At 37.9% G+C, this 18,424-nt stretch overlaps 1 protein-coding gene across 1 annotated transcript in view; it reads left to right on the top strand.

Annotated features, from left to right (window-relative positions):
• Positions 1-17,604, top strand: part of LOC127873415 (uncharacterized) — an 81,320-nt gene extending 63,716 nt beyond the window's left edge. The window contains exons 7-8 of the mRNA XM_052417260.1: positions 10,068-10,519; positions 13,625-17,604. Of these exons, the coding sequence (XP_052273220.1) occupies positions 10,068-10,519; positions 13,625-13,884 (712 nt within the window). The 3' untranslated portion in view covers positions 13,885-17,604. The remainder of the gene's footprint in view (positions 1-10,067; positions 10,520-13,624) is intronic.
• The last annotated feature ends 820 nt before the right edge of the window (positions 17,605-18,424 follow it).

Raw genomic sequence — 18,424 nt, 5'->3', positions numbered from 1 at the left:
TAACGATGTGGTAATCGATACAGAATACACTGTTTCAAATTTAAACATAAAAATGTCATCGAGAAAAGTGTGTTGAAACATCGTCGTGTTTTTATAGGGTGCATGCAAAGGATAACATCTGTAGGTTGCCATTCGGGTAAATTTAACATGTTTATGAAGTTTATTCATTATTTTTCCTCAATTTGTCTCAAACGACGTCTGTTTAGTGAAGCGCACGCATTCCGTGCGCTGAACTGCACCCATGTTTATGAAGGGGTGCATATGGACTCTCAGAGCTGCCAAAGCAAAAATTATCAAAGGCTCTGGGAGTCCATTTATATGGACTATGGGTGGGGAAGTTTTCCTTATTTGGCTATAGTAAAACCTTGTTAACACTGTAGAAGTCACATTTATAGTCCAATCTTCATGAAACTTGTTCATATTATTTGTCTCAATGATAGCTCGCTTGAGATTGACATTGGTTCCGGTTCGTTAAAAAATATGGCAGCCAAGGGGGGCGGGGCAGTTTTCCTTGTATGGCTGTAGTAAAACTTGTAAACACTCTAGAAGTTACGTTTATAGTCCAATCTTCATGGAACTTGGTCCGAAGATTTTTGTAATGATATCTTTTTTTTTTAAACATCTAATAATCTGTATAAATGGTTCCGGTCTGTTAAAAAACATAGCCATCAGGAGGTGGGGAGGTTTTCCTTTAATGACTATATTAAAACCATGTCAACACTCTAAAAAAAATTAAAAGTTGTAATGCGGATGTTGGTGCACAATGATAATGATTAGGATGAATATGATGATGATGATGATAATGAATATGATGCAGGGATTTCAGTAGATTTTAAAACCAGAAGTCAATGACCCCTGGATTGAAATTTTGAGGAGTCAAATTGAAAAATGCTGGGGTCAATTTTGAAGCGCGTTAATTGTGTTTTTATGCCCCCATTTCAAAGAAAAGGGGGTATATAGTTTTCGCACTGTCCGTCGGTCGGTCGGTCGGTCACACTTCGTGTCCGCTCTCTAATTCAAATAGTTTTCATCCGATCTTTACCAAACTTGGTCAGAAGTTGTATCCAGACAATATCTAGGTCAAGTTCAAATATGGGTCATGCCGGGTCAAAAACTAGGTCACGGGGTCACTTAGTGCATTTCAAGGATTGAGCATGGTGTCCGCTCTCTAATTGAAGTAGTGTTCATCTGATCTTTACCAAACTTGGTCAGAAGTTGTATCAAGACAATATCTAGGTCAAGTTCGAATATGAGTCATGCCAGTTCAAAAACTAGGTCACTGGGTCACTAAGTGCATTTCAAGGATTTAGCATGGTGTCTGCTCTCTAGTTTTTACAATTATTAGCTCGCCTGATTGCTCAGGTGAGCTTTTGTGACCGGTCTTTGTCCGTCGTCTGTCCGTCCGTCCACATTTGTTCATAAACTCTCTAGAAGCAACATTTATTGTCCGATCTTCATGAAACTTGGTCAGAAGCTTTGTCCCAATGAAATATCAGTTGAGTTCGAAACTGGGTCGTGCCGGGTCAAAAACTAGGTCACTAGGTCAAAAAAGGGAAAACACTTGTAAACACTGTAGAAGTCACATTTTATGCCCAATCTTCATGTTATTTTGTCAAAGTGTTTGTCTTAATGATATGTTGGTTGAGTTCAAAAGTGGTTCCGGTCCGTCAAAAAACATGGCCGCCAGTTGGCGGGGCAGTTTTCCTTTTTTGGCTATAGAGAAACCTTGTAAACACTCTAGAAGTCACAATTTTTGCCAAATCATCATGAAAGTTGGTCAAAACATTGGTTTTATTGATTTCTCGGACGAGTTTGAAAATGGTCCAGATCGGTGAAAAAACATGGTCGCCAGTGGGCGGGGCATTTTTCTCTATATGTATATAGGGTGGGGGCAGTTTTCTTATATTTGTATAGTAAAAAAAGCTTGTGAACACTCTAGAAGTCACATTTTCTGCCTAATCATCATGAAACTTTGTGAAATGATTGGTTTTATATATATCTCAGATGAGTTTGCAAATGGTCCCGATCGGTAAAAAAACATGGCCGCCAGGGGGGGGGCAGTTTTCCTTATATGACTAGAGAGAAACCTTTGATCGAACACTATAGAAGTCTCATTTTTTGCCAAATCATCATGAAACTTAGTCAATACATTGGTTTTATTGATTTCTCGGACAAGGTGGAAAACGGCTCAGATCGGTGAAACACACTTTTAAGCTCACCTTTTTGCTCAGGTGAGGTTTTAGAATTGGTCTTTGTCCGCCGTCCGTTGGTCCACATTTGGTTTGTAAACACTCTAGCATTCACACTTCTCAAGCATTCTTTATGAAAGTTGCTGAAAGATCTCTGTCAAGTTTGATAATGAGCAAAATCACATAATTAATGCCATAATTATTGCCCTAAGAATGTCAAAATTTTCATTATATTATACAAAATCCTTGTAAACACTCTAGAGGTCACAATTTTTTTTTAAAGATTTTATGAATCTTGGTCAAAAGATTTATTTTCGTAAGCAAAGTTTGATGTTTGGTAAGGGGGGTCAACTTAAAATATGGGTCACCAGGTAAAATCTTAAAAAACAAAAGCACTCCATACGCTAGAGTTTTGGTTCAATAATGATGAAACTTGAAAAGGATGTTTGTCTGGACAATATCTAGTCAAGTTTGTAAAGATTTAATGAACCGACTCCTCTCAGGTGAGCGAACTAGGGCCATCTTGGCCCGCTTGTTAGTTTATATTGATTAAAATTGTATTGGATATGTGTACCAGGTAACTACCAGATAATCATCACATCATCGTCACATGGTAAACCCAGGAATGCAAATTGTGCATGCGTAGTAAATTGTATAAAGTATATTTAATATGTAAAATTTTCAATCTACTTGCGTTATTTATAGTCTGTATATCGTTATGTCACCTATTTTCGTGATTTGGTTTCAATTTCACATCGCAAAATTTTATTACCGAATATACTGAAAATATTAACTTTTTATTCCCCGGATCAAATGATTGGGGGAATATTGTTTTTGGCCTGTCTGTCTGTCATTGTATGTGTCACAAAACTTTAACCTTGGTCATTACTTTTGCAATATTGAAGATAGCAACTTGATATTTGACATGCTAGTGTTCATTCTGGGCCAGATTGCTGGTGGGCCAATGGCCAGCTTGACCAGCAAACGATGTAGGCCTACTCGCTTCGGCCAAAGCATCTGCTGTTTTGCCACCATACTGATCAGAAGTCTTTTCACTTTCCCTTGGTTTTTTGTTAAAAAAAATGAAGGAGAGTTTGTCTCTCGCTGCTCTCCTTTTCTGCTTTACACTTTGACATGTTTAAACACTTTATTGTTTCTTAAAAACGTTTGAAAATCGCAACAAAATATGTTGACAAACTTTGTCAACACTTTCTGATGACGTATACACAGTTTGCTGACATGTGACATCTATCAACCAATGGAAGTGCAGGATTCAACACAGTGCGCCCGCGGTAGCCAAGCAACGGTTATTTTCCACCTACATTTCGACTCAGCAAACCCGTGTTTAGAGTTCTCAGTACAATTCCGTCGCTCTGTTTTTTATAATCAAATATCCCACTGATATAATTTTTAATGCGCCAATTATATTATGTATGCGCCCTAATGGCCCACTGATATTATTTAGATTTCGCCCATTAATATTTTGATGCGGGAATCCCGCAATGGCGCTGCCCAGAATGACCACTGGACATGCATGTGTATCTCAGGGAGCTTCACATTTTGAGTGGTAAAAGGTCAAGGTCATCCTTCAAGGTCAAAAACAAAAATCAAAGCAGCGCAGTAGGGCGCATTGTTTTTCTGACAAACACATCTCTTGTTTCTGGCATATTTTTTTAGAACCCAAATTTTTTTCCCATATTTTTGTACCCAAAAGTTTCGTACCCATTTTTGTTTTTACCCAAAATTGTCGTACCCTAATTATTTTCATACCCAAAATTTTTGTTCCCACATTTTTCACATATGGGTACGCAAATTTTGGGTACGAAAAAAAAAATTGGTACGAAAAAAAAATTTGGTACAAAAAAACAATTTGGGTACAAAAAAAAAATTTGGGTATGAAAAAAAAATTGGGTACGAAAATTTTTGGGTACAAATAATTTTATTTTAGGAAAAATGGGGTACCTGTAAGAATACCGAGGTACCCAAAAGTATCATTTAAAATCGGTGTAAGGTGAAGTATACTTCAAAGTACCCGGGGTACGGGGAAGTAGTACCCGTAGGGAACTTGACCCATTCAGCCTGAGTGGGAAAGGGTTAATTGATTTTTATGACAACACCACCAAGCCAATACTGACACCAACACAGTTTTTGTGGACATTTAACTGGTGTCACTTATTGATTCTTATCATCATTTCTTCTCATACAACCTCTTCATTTAAATAAGATGCTTTAATTTGCATAAGAATAGCATGTCAACAGGGAGGATGTATATAGTAATTGTATGCCACAATTCAATATCTGAACAATTACATTTTCATTTATGTGTTTCTATGTTTAAATGGAAATATTTATTGCATTTCATTCGCATTTAAGATAAAATGTTACAAAGTTGTTATACAACAGGCAATCCCCAAACCATTGTAAGTATGCGGAAGAGGTGACATTACATGAATTTTTAAGAAATTGCCGCTCTTTTCTTGCAAAACAAACAATTTATACAAAAGGCGTTTAAAATTCAATTCTAAATCAGAACTTGTGTAAACATCAATATAGGGATAGGTGTTTTTTACTTTTTAACATTTGATGGTATGACGCAAAATTGAGTTTATTGCACATCAATCATTTTGAAGGAATACCATGAAAAGGAAAGGTTAGGTTAACATTGAATCTAGATGATTATAAAGCAAATATTCAAATATATACAAATAAGGAAACACATATATTTAAATATCATTTCAGAATTCATTCCCCATCCCTAATTATCCCAGCGAAATTTTTTTTGAAGGGGATATAGTAATTGGTCCCGTCCGTGTCTGTCCGTCCGTCCGTCTGTAACTTTGTCCGTAGCATAACTCCAAATCTATTAAATGGATTTACTTGAAACTTAAAATATTAACAGATGGCAAGTAGGAGAACTGCAGTGACTAAGAGCCATAACTCTATCTACCTTAGTTTTTGAATTATCTCCCTTTATATAATTTCAAAGTAATTTTTGTCCGGAGCATTACTCTAAATCTACTGAAGGGATTTCCTTGAAACTTGAAATATAAACAGATGGCAAGTAGGAAAAGTGCATTGACTAAGAACCATGATTCTATCTACCTAAGTTTTTTAATTATCTCCCTTTATTTAATTTCAAATTTAATTTTTGTCCGGAGCACAACTCTAAATCTACTGAAGGGATTTACTTGAAACTAAAAATATAAACAGATGGCAACTAGGAGAAGTGCAGTGAACATAAACCATAACTCTTTTGGCCGTATTTTTTTAAATTATCTCCCTTTATATATATATATATATGTTTATATATTTTATTTGTTTTTTAACTTTAAATTATATTTAATTTAATTTCATAGAAAATAATTTAGCTTTTCAATTTTTATGCCCCCCTTCGAAGAGGAGGGGGTATATTGCTTTGCTCATGTCGGTCTGTCTGTCTGTCTGTCTGTCGGTCTGTCTGTCGGTCCGTCCACCAGGTGGTTGTCAGACGATAACTCAAGAACGCTTGGGCCTAGGATCATGAAACTTCATAGGTTCATTGATCATGACTTGCAGATGATCCCTATTGATTTTGAGGTCACTAGGTCAAAGGTCAAGGTCACGGTTACCCGAAATAGTAAAATGGTTTTTGGATGGTAACTCAAGAATGCATACACGGCCAACAGGGCGAACTCTGAACAATATAACTGAAGCAACTGGTCTGTAATCCTAAATCTATAATTATCAGTCCAATGAAACATCATCCTTTGAGTAAAATAAAGTGGATCAGTAAAAATATTATCAGAATATGATTTTTTTTGTATATTTTGTATATTAAATATTGTGTTAATGTTTAATTTTGTTGAGTAATATAAATAAAAGCAGGACAGGGGAGGTAATACACTATTATATCTTTCTTATATACAGGGGAAACAAATGCAATAAGTTAAAATTTCATGTTTAATGAATAGAGGATATCACCCCCCATTTTTTTTAAACATCTAATAAATAACCACACCCTACATTAAACCCCCCTCTCACCCCCACCCCCAATTTTTTTTTTAAACATCTAATAAATAACCCCACCCCACATTATACCCCCCTCTCAATCCCCCCTACCCCCCCTATCCCCCCAACCCCCCAAGTTTTTTTTAAACATCTAATAAATTACCACAATCCACATTATAACCCCCCTCTCACTCCCACTACCCCTCCTACCCCCCCACCCCCCATTTTTTTTAAACATCTAATAAATTACCACACCCCACATTATACCCCCCTCTTACTCCCCCCTACCCCCCACCCCCACCCCCCACCCCACCCCTTCCAATTTTTTTAAAACGTCTGATTAATTACCACCACCCCACATTATACCCCCCTCTCACCCCCCTTCCCCCCCCACCCCCACCCCCCCCCAAATTTTTTTTTTTTTAAACATCTAGTAAATTACCACACCCCACATTATACCCCCCTCCCTCACTCCCCCCCCCACCTCACCCCCCCCTAATTTTTTTTAAACATCTAATAAATAACCCCACCCCACATTATTACCCCTCTCACCCCAACCCCCCATACCCCCCCACCCCCCCTACCCCCCCCCCAAAAAAAAAAAAAAAATAATTTTTAAACATCTTATAAATTACCACACCCCACTTTATTACCCCCTCTCACCTCCCCACCCCCTACCCCCCCCCCCCATTTTTTTTTAACATCTAATTTTTAACATTTTAGATTACCAACACCCCACATTATACCCCCCTCTCACCCCCACCCCCACTACCCCCACCCCCTATACCCCCACCCCCACGCCCTATTTTTTTTAAACATCTAATAAATTACCACACCCCCACATTATACCCCCCCTCTCACTCCCCCCTACCCCCCCCATCCCCCCACCCCCCCCCCCAATTTTTTTGTATAAACATCTTCTAAATTACCACATCCCACATTATAACCCCCCTCTCACCCCCACCCCCCTACCCCCCACCCCCCCACCCCTCCAGTTAATTTTTTTAAACATCTAATAAATTACCACACCCCACATTATACCCCCCCTCTCACTCCCCCTACCCCCCCCACCCCCCCCACCCCTCCTATTTTTTTTTAAAACATCTAATAAATAACCACAACACCCCAAATATACCCCCTCTCACCCCCACCCCCATCCCCACTACCCCCCCACCCTCCCTACCCCCCACCCCCCACCCCCCCCCCTAATTTTTTTTTAAACATCTAATAAATTACCACACCCCACATTATAAACCCCCCTCTCACTCTCCCCCCCACCCCGACCCCCCCCCCAATTTTTTTTGGTATAAACATCTTCTAAATTACCACAACCCCACATTATAACCCCACCCTCTCACCCCCCCCCCCCCCCTACCCCCCCCCACCCCCCTACCCCCCCACCCCCCCAGTTTATTTTTTTTAAACATCTAAGAAAATTACCACACCCCACATTATAAGACCCCCCCTCTTAACTCCCCCTACCCCCCACCCCCACCCCCCACCATAATTTTTTTTAAACATCTAATAAATAACCCCACATTATTAACCCCCCCACCCCCCCCCTACCCCCACCCCCCTACCCCCCCCCCCCCCTCCAAAAAAAAAATATTTTTTAAAACATCTTGTAAATTACCACACTCCACATCATACCCCTCTCTCACCCCCCTGCCCCCTACCCCCCCCCCCTACCCCCCACCCCCCCCCCCCCCAAAAAAAAATATAATTTTTAAACATCTAATAAATTACCACACCCCATATTATTACCCCCCTCTCACCTCCCCACCCCACTACCCCCCAATCCCCCAAATCTTTTTTTTAAACATATTATAAATAACCCCACCCCCACATTATACCCCCCTCTCACCCCCCACCACCCCACCCCTCACCCATTTTTTTAAACATCTAATAAATTACCACACACCACATTTACCCTCCTCTCACTCCCCTACCCCCACCCCCCCCCCAATTTTTTTTAAACATCTTATAAATTACCACACCCCACATAATACCCCCCTCTCACTCCCCCCTTAATCATGACTGGCAGATGACCCCTATTGATTTTCAGGTCACTAGGTCAAAGGTCAAGGTCACAGTGACTTGAAATAGTACAATTTTTTCTGGATGATAACTTACATTAGGTCAAAGGTCAAGGTCACAGTGACAAAAAACGTATTTACACAATGGCTGCCACTACAACTGACAGCCCATATGGGGGGCATGCATGTTTTACAAACAGCCATTGTTAATATCTCCCTTTATCTAATTTTACAATAATATATAAATTTGAACACTGAAGTATTCACTGTAAAATGAATAGATGAGTTTAAGGAAAAATACAGTGATCAAGAACAGTAACTATTTATAGCCTTATTTTTTTCTTTCATTTCCATATATTTAATTCTCTACAGCATAACTCCAGTGCCATGTTTTACAAATTTTATTCTACTCTCTAAAACAAATGCTGTCACACAAGCAAACACATTTCCAAGGGGGGGGGGGTACTTTTACTTATCATTCCCAGCTAAAGGAGGAGGGATATCGTTTTGGCATTGACCATTTGTCAATCTGTCACAAACTTTTCAGGGATATATCTCAGATATCAATTCAACTAATTTGATTGAAATTTTATTCTTTTATTAGACAAGAGTTGATGTCAGATAAAGCAGTCATTGAGGATGAACATATGGATGCCACCATAGACAACAAAAGCCTGACGAGAAAAGGTGAACAAGACATCATTATAAAGAAAGATCTGGATGATTCAGTAATTGATACATTAACAGTACAAGACACCACCAGTATGACTGTACCAACTCCTAACATGAACAATTGGGGGAAGAAAAGGAAGCGAAAAATGTCAACGACTTATGAAGATCCTAAATGTGAAATATCTGATGAAAACTCATACTTAGGACTGTCTGACAAAGAATGTGACTTTGAATTATCAGATGAAAACCCTGACTTTGCCCTGTCTGACAAGGAGGAGGATCAGTCAAATAATGAAAGCTGTCAGAAAGAAATGAAACTGCTAGAAAACTTCATTCAGAACAAATCTAAAGTAAGGTACCTTGATGAAGAGGATGAAAAACTTGATAAGAAGTTTGAGTCTCGAAGGAAAAGTACACGATTACGATCAAAGGGCTATCGACCTGACTTCAAAGCTCTGGAATTACCTGATGATTCAGACGAAGAAACAAATGATAGACATTTTGGTGATTTAGCTAAAGATATTTCAAGTGAAGATGATATTACAGATACTATGAGTATGACTGTAGAAGCATGTAAAATGAATCGGGGAAGAAAAAGAAAGAAAAAAATGTCAGAGACTGAAGAAGACCCTGACTTTGAATTATCTGATGAAAACCCTGACTTTGTAGCATCTGACAAAGAATCTGACTCTGAACCATCTGAAGCAGACCCTGACTTTCAATTGCAGCTTAATAGTAAAGATAATAAATTGTTAAAATCCAGTGAAAATAAAATGAAAAAGAATGTTGTGTCATCTAACCATCTTTGTGCCAGGAAAGTACCCAAAGTTAAAAAGAAAAAGATCATGAAAGAAACATGTGTTGGAATCACAGATGACATGAAAATGAAAGTTAAAAGTGAGTTGAAATGGAAATCAATAAAGCTTGAAGATCATGCAGACAAATACACTGTTGTGAAAGTACCATCTGTTTCTCAGAAAGATCGGAATCTTGATGTTTTCGAGGAACTGTTTTCATGTTTAGTTTGTAAACGCTTCAAAGCAGAGGACAAGACAGCATTTGAAGAACACATTGAAAAGCATGTGAATGGAATTCTACGCTGCAAAATTTGTGACTATGAATCTAACAAGCAAGCTGATGTAAAAAAGCATCAAAAGGATGCTCATCCTAACTTGACAAAGAGGTTAGTCATCATGGGTTATAGCTGTGAACTGTGTGGAGTAGAATTCACAGGGCTAGAAGCATATAGAAATCACATGGCTAAACAACACAATGAAGCTAGGTGGAATTGTAGCCAGTGTGAAGCTGTTTATTTCAAGCAGAGTGAGCTTAAAAAACATAAGTGTGAAGTTCACCCCGAAATTATGGCATACTGTAAAAAGTGCAAGTTGCGTTTCTTAGACATGACTAAGGATTGTTATGAGCAACATGTAGCAAATTGCCAAGGCGCATCAGAAGACAATGTGAAAAAAGGCTGGCTTTGTCATGATTGTGGAAAACTGATCAACTCTAAGAATGATCTCACTCAACACATAAAACATGTGCACTGCAACATTCGAGACTTCCAGTGCCCAAAATGTTCCTACACTGCAAAATCTTCAAGCAAAATCAAGTATCACATGAGGACTCATGATGGTAGGTTGTGTGAGTAAGATTGAGTAAGATTTGTGCAATGAAATTATCTATTACAGATACCCACATACCATGTTTAGACTGCCTTCTGGGTCATTATGTAAGGTAATCGCCCAAAGACAATATTTCTCGACTTAAACTTAGCACAGTTCAAGCCCTTTTTGTCATTTTTGTGAGGTTCAAATTTGCATTTTTGCAAACAAAACTACTTGCTACTACATGTGAGCCTTCCATTGGGAAAAGAGACCTTGATGCATTTGCGTAAAGTATCGTCCCAGATTAGCCTTTGCGATATACATAGGTTAATCTGGGACGACACTTTCTGCCTAGACTGGATTTTTAAGTGAAAAATTAACTTATAAAAAGTATCTTCCTTGATTAGCCTGTGTGGACTGCACAGACTAATCTGGGACCACGATATATGCCCTGTTTACTCAGAATGAGGCTAATATTTTATAAAGGTACATGTATTTAAATTATACTTGGTATCTTTGAGATTTGAGTGTGCCTTAAGCTGTCAATTGACCCATTGATTTTTTTTCTTAAATAAAAAATTGCGGACCTGTTCCCAATGACCAACCCATTCTCCAAATGGAATGGACCCTTCATTATTTAAATATTACAAAAATTCCCAATAAAAACTGAACATTAATTTAGTTTGCATATTTCTCTAAATATTGTTCAAATCATTCTGCTTTGGTTTAGAGTATTGTCTTCTGCATGCCCAAACAATGCACTGTCTGTTAAAACTATATCAGGTCCTTCAATTTATGAAATTGTTTAATCAAGTACAGTTTGGTTCAGATGTGTGTTATTGTATTTGTTATAATGGGTGGGGTAGCAAATGCTATTAAAGGGGCCTTTTCACAGATTTTGGCATGTATTGAAGCTGGTCATTAAATGTTTTATATTGATAAATTTAAACATTGGACCTAAAAACTCCAGTAAAGGAAACAAGAAAACAATTTTAAAAAATGAATAACAAAGTTAACCCTCAACTGGGCTCGTACCACTGACCCCTGGAGTTCTGGAGTAAAAAGTCCCCGTTTAGACCACTTGACCATCCATGCTCATGCTATGAGCGGATGTATTTTTTACCTATGTAAGCAATCCACGTAGTTTCCCAAAATATAACGACAACAACAGAACTTTCCAAATTATTTAATCGTTTAGCGTTGCAACGCTTTATAATTTTCGAGTTTTCAAATCATCAAAAGATGCATAAAGAGGATATTTAGAGCATGGTTAATATTCAGAAATACTATTTCCTCACAATTACATGTATCATAACTAAAACGAAAATTTGCGAATCTGGAACAACTTTTTTTTAATTTTGTCAATTTACTAAACCGTGAAAAGGCCCCTTTAAGTATTTGACATTAGATGTTATGGCACGCTTACTTAAATACTTTTCCTCAAGAGCGAGATCTGGAAACCATTTTCTGCAATCCTAGTTTTACGACTTGAAATTTCCTGATTTTACAGATACCATTCATGATCCCAAATGGTAAAAAATCACTGATTTATGCCCCACTTTTATCATCTTGCTTTCATGTCTGCAAGAACTGTTATATCACACAACATGTGTTAGATGTTAAAGAAATTAATAGTTATGTTTAGAGAGAGGTTTCATCAAGTGACAAATAATACAGATTATATAACACTAAATATTGTCATACCTGGAGGATACATCAGGTGACAGATAACACTGATTATAAATGTATACAACAATAAATACTGTCATGACTGGAAAAGTACATTACATGTACATGTATACTTACATGATATAATATTATGATTATTCAACTTGCTTCACACATAAAGAGCAATGTGATGTTTATTTAATTATATATTTTTTAGGGTGAATATTGTTTAAAAAAACTGATGTTTGGGGTTTCTGAAATTATAATTGAGCCTCAATCTGGGAAAATGGGGCTTAATGCATGTGCATTATGTGTCATCTCAGATTAGCCTAGGCAGTCTGCACAGGCCACTTTCTGCCATTATGGTATTTTAAGTTCAAACAAAGTCTCTTCGCTGAAAAAATCCAGTTTCAGCAGAACATTCAAACTAATCAGACTAATCAGGGACAATTAATACTCATGCATTAAGCCCCGTTTTCCCAGACAAAGATTCAATTATTATTACAAGTTGTATATGCCTGTCATAAAGCACCCACATTTTGGAAAAAGTTGTTGTTGCATGGGTTCAAGGACCTTTAGGTGTCAGGATCATCACTTGTCAACCTTGAGTAGAATTTGAAATTACTTGGCCGAAGTTATGAGAATGATGAGGCATAGTGTTGGGTGTGAGCCTAGGAGGGATCGATTTTAAAATAACTGCGCAGAAGTGAACCTTTGTGGGAAGTAGTCTGACATACATATATACCAGGTTGCTAGGTCAAGTTAATACAGATTACAGAAAATTGTTAATAAAGAAACACCTTATGTGTTTTTATTTCCTATTGACCATTCAAAAAGTAACATGAAGCATTACTTGATATAAACATCAATGGTATTTAGTAAAGAACATTACTCATGTTGAACGGATAGTTGAATATAAGTACAAGCACAAACAGCATAATTCAATCACATATAATTTACACTGTCTACAATCCATTAAATTTCACAAAAATGGTCACCCAGCCCCTTTTTCAGGCCTCTGCCATTCTTTTAGTCTGTGAATAACCCTAGTAACGGCGCACAATAAGTTTTCACATATATACTATACCGAAAAATACAATTTGTTAACTTAATTTTCTTTACAGAAATGATTGTTGAAGCTCCATCACACAATAGAGCCTATCCTTGTTGTTTAACCCTTTCCTCAGAAGCAAAGTGAATATGGGTATATGCAGCCAGCATAAAACCAGAACAGCTGGCTAGTAACTGGAAGGCTGTTTAGGTTTTGCTGTTTACTGCTTAGTGCTCATCGTTATCTTAAAGTTAGGGATGACAATTTAAAACTTTTGATAAACAAAGTTTAATTTGATTTCTTAAGGGCCTACAAATGTGTCAAAGTGTGTATCTATGTGGTAAAGGGTTAAATCTTGATTTTTTCTTGAGCATTGTGAATATCGGTTAATGCTCCGATGTTCTTCTCCGGCAGGTATCAAACCGTACAAATGTGACCAATGCACAATGAGCTTTGTTCAGCCGTTCCAGCTGACCTCCCACATGCGCACGCACACAGGGACCAAGCCATTTAAGTGTGACCAATGCAGCTATGCGGCTGCGTGGAATGTTCAGCTTAAGGAGCATCGGGGAATCCACAGCTTACCGACTGCCATCAAGTGTGTGGCCTGCAATGTCCTGTTCAAGAACGCTAAAGTGCTGAATGCTCACAACAAGAAGGAGCACCCCAGTTGATGCCATTTGAGCCTGTTCTGGGCAAACTGGGCTTAATGCATCTATGTAAAGGATAATCCCAGATAAGCCTGTGTAGTCTGCACAGGCTAATAAGGGAAGACACTTTGGTTTTATGGAATTGTTCTAAACAAAAATAAAGTTTGGGCAAAGAGTTTTGTTTCTTTTTAGCCTGTGCGGACTACAGAGGCTGATTTGGGACGACACTGCGCACATGCATTAGGCCCTGTTTTACCAGAAAGAGTCTCATTTAATATAAAGGCTGTGCTCCAAAAGAACATTGTTACTTACCTTTTATTGTCATAAATTAAAGCCAAAAGAAACTGTACAAATCATATTTAAATGATTTGTACTTTTTCCTTTGGCTTTTATTTGTATACCCCCATTGCCAATGGTAATGGGGGTATCCAAATAATAGCCAAAAAAAAGGTACAAATCATATTTTAATGATTTGTACAGTTTCTTTTGGCTTTTTAGCTCACCTGTCACAAAGTGACATGGTGAGCTTATGTGATGAAATCTGGGTTGGGATTGTATTTGGGTCATCTGGGGTTAAAAACTAGGTCACTAGGTCAAATAAGAGAAAAACCTTGTGTTGACAGTAGAGGTCACAGTTTTCATCCAATCTTTATAAAATTTTATCAGAATGTTTATCTTGATTAAATCCGGGTTGGGATTGTATTTGGGTCACCTGGGGTCAAACACTAGGTCACTAGGTAAAATAATAGAAAAACCTTGTGTAGACAATAGAGGTCACAGTTTTCATCTTATCTTTAGGAAATTCGGTCAGAATGTTTATCTTGATGAAATCTGGATTGGGATTGTATTTGGTTAGTCAGGTGAGCGATTCAGGGCCATCATGGCCCTCTTGTTTTTGTATACTCCCATTACCATTGGTAATGCGGGCTATATAAGAGTTTGTCAGTCTGTCCCAAAATTTCATCCGATCTTCACCAAACTAGGTCAGAAGTTGTATCTTTGTATTTTTGGGGGGAGCATAAAGTCGCCGCTTCGTCTGTCCGTGTGTCCGTCCGTGCACAATTTTTGTCCGCGCTATTTCTCAGCAACTAATGACCAGAATTTAATGAAACTTTATGGGAAGCTTCACTACCAAGAGAAGAGGTGCATTTTATCAGCCACTTCTGGTCGGATGATTTTTCACAGAGTTATTGCTCTTTGAAATTTTCCATTAACTTTACATATGGTGCAATTCTTGTCCCCAAACTACTGACTAGAATTCAATGAAGCTTTATGGGAAGCTTAACTACCTTGAGGAGATGCGCATGTTATTTGTGGGTTCTGGTTAGATGATTTATTTAGAGAGTTGTAGCCCTTTGAAATTGTTAAGTTGCTAAACCATCCTTCGTATTATTTTGATCAAAGTTATGCCCCTCAAGATGTTTCCTTTTATCTTAATATATAGTGCAATATTGTGACAAAAAACATTTTGGGAGCATCATCCGTCTCCGACAGTTTCTTGTTTCATAATTGTAATGCCAGTAGAATTGTCACCCATACATTAATCTAAGGGTTAAAATTGTACATGTCATATAGATCGTTCTGTAGTGGAAATGTTTACAATTATCACATGTTTTGTCATTACAATTTGCCTAGAAATTAAATATTGATGTGTCATAAATTACTTTAAACAAAAGTATTATTTTCATAACTGATTGTTTCAGAAACAATCCGGCTGCATGTCTGTATTTAGTTTGTAATACATCAAAGTCCTGAATATGTTAACATATAAATTGTTTTATGTCATCAACGGAGCTTTTTTGTATGCCCTTGAATGTCAGTATTAAATATGAAACATTTTTTATGGTCAACACTCTTAAAGCCACTTTCATTACCAATGGTTTCAGTGGTTTAAAGCATTGCTGCTTGAGTTGGGCAGTTCTGTGTGTGACTTAATTGAAACATTGTGAACAAGAAAGAACTCACATTTTTTTGCATAATCATTTTGCACCTTGATCGGAACTTTTGTTTTTAGCTCACCTGAGCACAACCTGCTCATGGTGAGTTTTTGTTATCGCCTTTTGTCCGTCGTGCGTCGTCCGCCGTGCGCCATCAACATTTGCCTTGTTAACTCTCTAGAGGCCACATATATTGTCCAATCTTCATGAAATTTATTCAGAAGATTGGGCTCAATGATATCTTGGACGAGTTCGAAAATGGTTACGTTTGCTTGAAAAACATGGCTGCCAAGGGGCGTGGCATTTTTCCATATATGGCTATAGTAAAACCTTGTAAACATTTATTGCATAATCTACATGAAAGTTGGTCAGAAGATTTATTCCAATAATATCTTGGACGAGTTCGAAAATGATGCCGGTTGGTTGAAAAACATGGCCGCCAGGGTGCGGCGCATTTTTCCTTATATGGCTTTAGTAAAACCTTGTTAACACTCTAGAGGCCACATTTATTTTCCGATCTTCATGAAACATGCGCAGATGATTTGTCCCAATGATATCTTGGATGAGTTAAAAAATGGTAACCTTTGCTTGAAAAACATTGCTGCCAAGGGGCGGGGCATTTTTCCGAATATGGCTATAGTAAAATCTTGTTAACACTCTAGAGGCCACATTTATTGTCCAATCTTCATGAAACTTGGTCAGAACATTCATTCCAATGATATCTTGGACGAGTTCGAAAATGATGCCGGTTGGTTGAAAAACATGGCCGTTTGGGGCGGGGCATTTTTCCTTATATGGCTATATATGGCTTTAGAAAAGCTTGTTAACACTGTAAAGGCCACATTTATTGTCCAATCTTCATGAAACTCGGTCAGAAGATTCATCCCAATAATATCTTGGACGAGTTCAAAAATGGTGCCCTTTGGTTGAAAAACATGGCCGTCAGGGGCGGGGCATTTTTATGTCCCCCACTATAGTAGTGGGGGACATATTGTTTTTGCCCTGTCCGTTGGTCTGTTGGTCTGTCTGTTGGTCTGTCTGTTTGCGCCAACTTTAACATTTTGCAATAACTTTTGCTATATTGAAGATAGCAACTTCATATTTGGCATGCATGTGTATCTCATGAAGCTGCACATTTTGAGTGGTGAAAGGTCAAGGTCAAGGTCATCCTTCAAGGTCAGAGGTCAAATATATATGGCCAAAATCTCTCATTTTATGAATACTTTTGCAATATTGAAGATAGCAACTTGATATTTGGCATGCATGTGTATCTCATGGAGCTGCACATTTTGAGTGGTGAAAGGTCAAGGTCATCATTCAAGGTCAGAGGTCAAATATATGTGGCCCAAATCGCTTATTTTTATGCCCCCCTTCAAAGAAGAGGGGGGTATATTGCTTTGCTCATGTCGGTCTGTCTGTCGGTCGGTCGGTCTGTCCGTCCACCAGGTGGTTGTCATACGATAACTCAAGAACGCTTGGGCCTAGGATCATGAAACTTCATAGGTACATTGATCATGACTCGCAGATGACCCCTATTGATTTTGAGGTCACTAGGTCAAAGGTCAAGGTCACGGTGACTCGAAATAGTAAAGTGTTTTTTTTAATGATAATTCAAGAATGCATACGTGGCCAACAGGGCACACTCTGAACAATATAACTGAAGCAATTGGTCTGTAATCCTAAATCTATAATTATCAGTCCAATGAAACATCATCCTTTTAGTAAAATACAGTGGATCAGTAAAAATATTATCAGAATATGAGATTTTTTGTATATTTTGTATATTAAATATTGTATTAATGTTTAATTTTGTTGATTAATATAAATATAAGCAGGACAGGGGAGGTAATACACTACAGGGGAAACAAATGCAATAAGTTTAAATTTATTGTTACAGATTTGCCTCCCTTGTAATATATTTAAATTTTACCAAATGTAAGGCTAACTGCATTTTTGTAATGCATACTACTACTACTACTACTACTACTACTGCTACTACTGCTGCTGCTGCTGCTGCTACTGCTGCTACTACTACTACTACTACTACTTCTTCTACTACTACTACTACTACTACTACTACTACTACTACTTCTACTGCTACTACTACTACTACTACTACTACTCTACTACTCTACTACTACGACTACAACTACTACTACTACTACTACTACTACTACTACTACTACGACTACTACTTCTACTACTGCTCGACTACTACTACGACTACTACTACTACTACTACTACTACTACTACTACTTCTACGACTACTACTACTACTACTACTACTACTACTACTACTACTACGACTACTACTATTACGACGACTATTTCTTCTGCTACCACCACCACCACCGACTACGACTACTACTACTCTACTACGACTACGACTACTACTACTACTACTACTACTACTACTACTACTACTACTACTACTACTACTACTACTCTACTACTTCAACTACTACTCTACTACGACTACTACTACTACTACTACTACTACTACTACTACTACTACTACTACTTCTACTACTACTACTTCTACTACTACTACTACTACTACTACTACTACTACTGCTACTACTGCTGCTGCTGCTGCTGCTGCTGCTGCTACTACTACTACTTCTAC

Source organism: Dreissena polymorpha, chromosome 3, assembly GCF_020536995.1.
Source record: "Dreissena polymorpha isolate Duluth1 chromosome 3, UMN_Dpol_1.0, whole genome shotgun sequence".
In the NCBI taxonomy this organism is placed as follows: Eukaryota; Metazoa; Mollusca; class Bivalvia; order Myida; family Dreissenidae; genus Dreissena; species Dreissena polymorpha.
The sequence above is the reverse complement of the archived record's forward strand: the minus strand, read 5'-3'. Positions and strand labels throughout refer to the sequence as shown.